General features: G+C 39.9%; 1 protein-coding gene across 1 annotated transcript in view; it reads right to left on the bottom strand.

The window, feature by feature from the left end:
- Positions 1-547: 547 nt before the first annotated feature.
- Positions 548-1907, bottom strand: part of LOC104392355 (p53 apoptosis effector related to PMP-22-like) — a 16368-nt gene continuing 15008 nt past the window's right edge. The window contains exons 2-3 of the mRNA XM_010001749.1: positions 1177-1320; positions 548-915 (exon numbers count right to left, since the gene is read on the bottom strand). Of these exons, the coding sequence (XP_010000051.1) occupies positions 701-915; positions 1177-1320 (359 nt within the window). The 3' untranslated portion in view covers positions 548-700. The remainder of the gene's footprint in view (positions 916-1176; positions 1321-1907) is intronic.

Here is a 1907-nt window from a genome sequence, read left to right as displayed (position 1 = left end):
GTTTCAGGGGTGGCTTGAAATCCCCTCTGCCTCTGCCTGCTCTGTGCTGGCAACAGCATGCCAGGATCTTTAGGGGTTTACTCTTTAGGGGTCCTGGCTTTACTCTTACAGATAATTATAAATAAATATTTACATTCCACATGGATAGGTAAAAGTCAAGATGCTGGCTTTGGTAGGGAGCTTTCTCCTGTCCTTTTCTTACCCTGCTCCTATGGCTTAAGTGAATGAATGAAAAATGGAAGCAAAGCTATGAAGTTCTGGCTGACTAATTTACTGCTTTGGCAGTCAGTGGATATTTGGCTTAATGAAAAATATGCAAAATCTTCAGGTTGAAAATGATACATGCAAAGGGGATTTCTGTGAGCTGCTTTCCTTCAGCAAGATGATATATGTTGTTTTGTTTACTGGCAGTTTAAAAAGCATTTTTCAATTTAATTAGAAATATGAATGCATTTTTCAGGCAACAGAATCCACATACACCCCATGCATGGGAATGAATGAAAGTTTAGACTTTATCTAACCAACCCACATCAGATCTGAAGTTCCAAAATCGAGTAGGTAATTTTATTGCAGAATGTCATTTTTCTACACACATTGGAAAAATTTCCAGCCTTTTCTGCTAACATCTGATAACAATATTCTGGAAAACATATCTGGTCTGTCAGATACCTCTGGAATACAAACGCATTTTTCCTGGTGCTTACGGGGAAGAGTAAAAATATGTGGGCTTCACATTACCCAAGATCTGGTCTTCATAGTTAGGAAGGCAGCAGAAGAAGAATCCCAGGCATATTTCCATAATGGCAGTGGTCCAGCCAAATCCATAGGCCCAGCTGAACATATTGATTCCTGTCATATCAATTTCAGTTGAGAACTTCACGGGATAAATGACCAGGCCCATGACAGAGAACACAGCTGAAGAAACAAGAGGAAACAAAGCACTTTTAAGCTAACACCCATCATGTTGCCTGTCTCCTTAACACCTGTGGCTAAACCCACCCACGTTTAGGAGGATTGGAAAATGGATCCACTGTTGTGACAGACTTTATGTTATTTTTCATTGAGAACTGAAGTGCACACGGGCGAGGACCTGGGTATAGAATCAGTTGAGGGAAATACCAGTTCTAGCATGAATAGACCTTCACAAGCTAAACTTGACTTCATATCCTGCCTTACCTGCAACAAAAAGCAAGCCTCCAATCCCTCGGATGAAGTTGAACCGAAGTGTGTCAATGGCAAATGCTATGATGGCCAGAGCAAAACAGATGACTAGAAGTAAAAAGCCGACCAGGTACGTGGCAGCAGCAGCTCTTCCCCAGGCTGAAATGAGAAGGGAGATACATTAGAAAGGAACAACAACAAAAAAAATCCCTTGCAGTATTTTTCCCTAGTATATACTGAAAGGCTAATTGTAAACGAATGTGAAAAGAAGGTCAGCTCCCAAGAAGAAAAGCACAGGAGCTTTCTCTCCTCTTGCAGATTAACATTTTGTTTCCATAAGAAATCATTCACTAAGTGCAGAATTCATACAAATGCCAAACGTAGAAAATGCAATGGAGCTTGTGTGCAAGTTTCCTCTTTAGATTTAACAATTAAAAATTGAGATAAAAATTACTACGAAGATGGAATGTAAAGAATAGGACACTCTCTTTCAATAGCAAATGTCGTTACCTGAGCAGATGCCATGAAACCAGCAGCATTTTGCATGAAAAGGAGAATTAGACTATCCCTGAAACAATTCTTCCTTTAAAAAACAGTGTTCATACAAGCACTACCTCTCTGGCATGCAAAATTAAAGGTATGGCAATAGTCCATAAATGCCAAAAATCTGTGGTATCTGCCTTTTCAGCCTTTGCTTAGCTCTGTGTCCAAAATGGAGCTAGAGATTTGGAATCTGTTTTGTAGGG

Source organism: Chaetura pelagica, unplaced genomic scaffold, assembly GCF_000747805.2.
Source record: "Chaetura pelagica isolate M959 unplaced genomic scaffold, ChaPel_1.0 scaffold307, whole genome shotgun sequence".
Lineage (NCBI taxonomy): Eukaryota > Metazoa > Chordata > Aves > Apodiformes > Apodidae > Chaetura > Chaetura pelagica.
The sequence above is the reverse complement of the archived record's forward strand: the minus strand, read 5'-3'. Positions and strand labels throughout refer to the sequence as shown.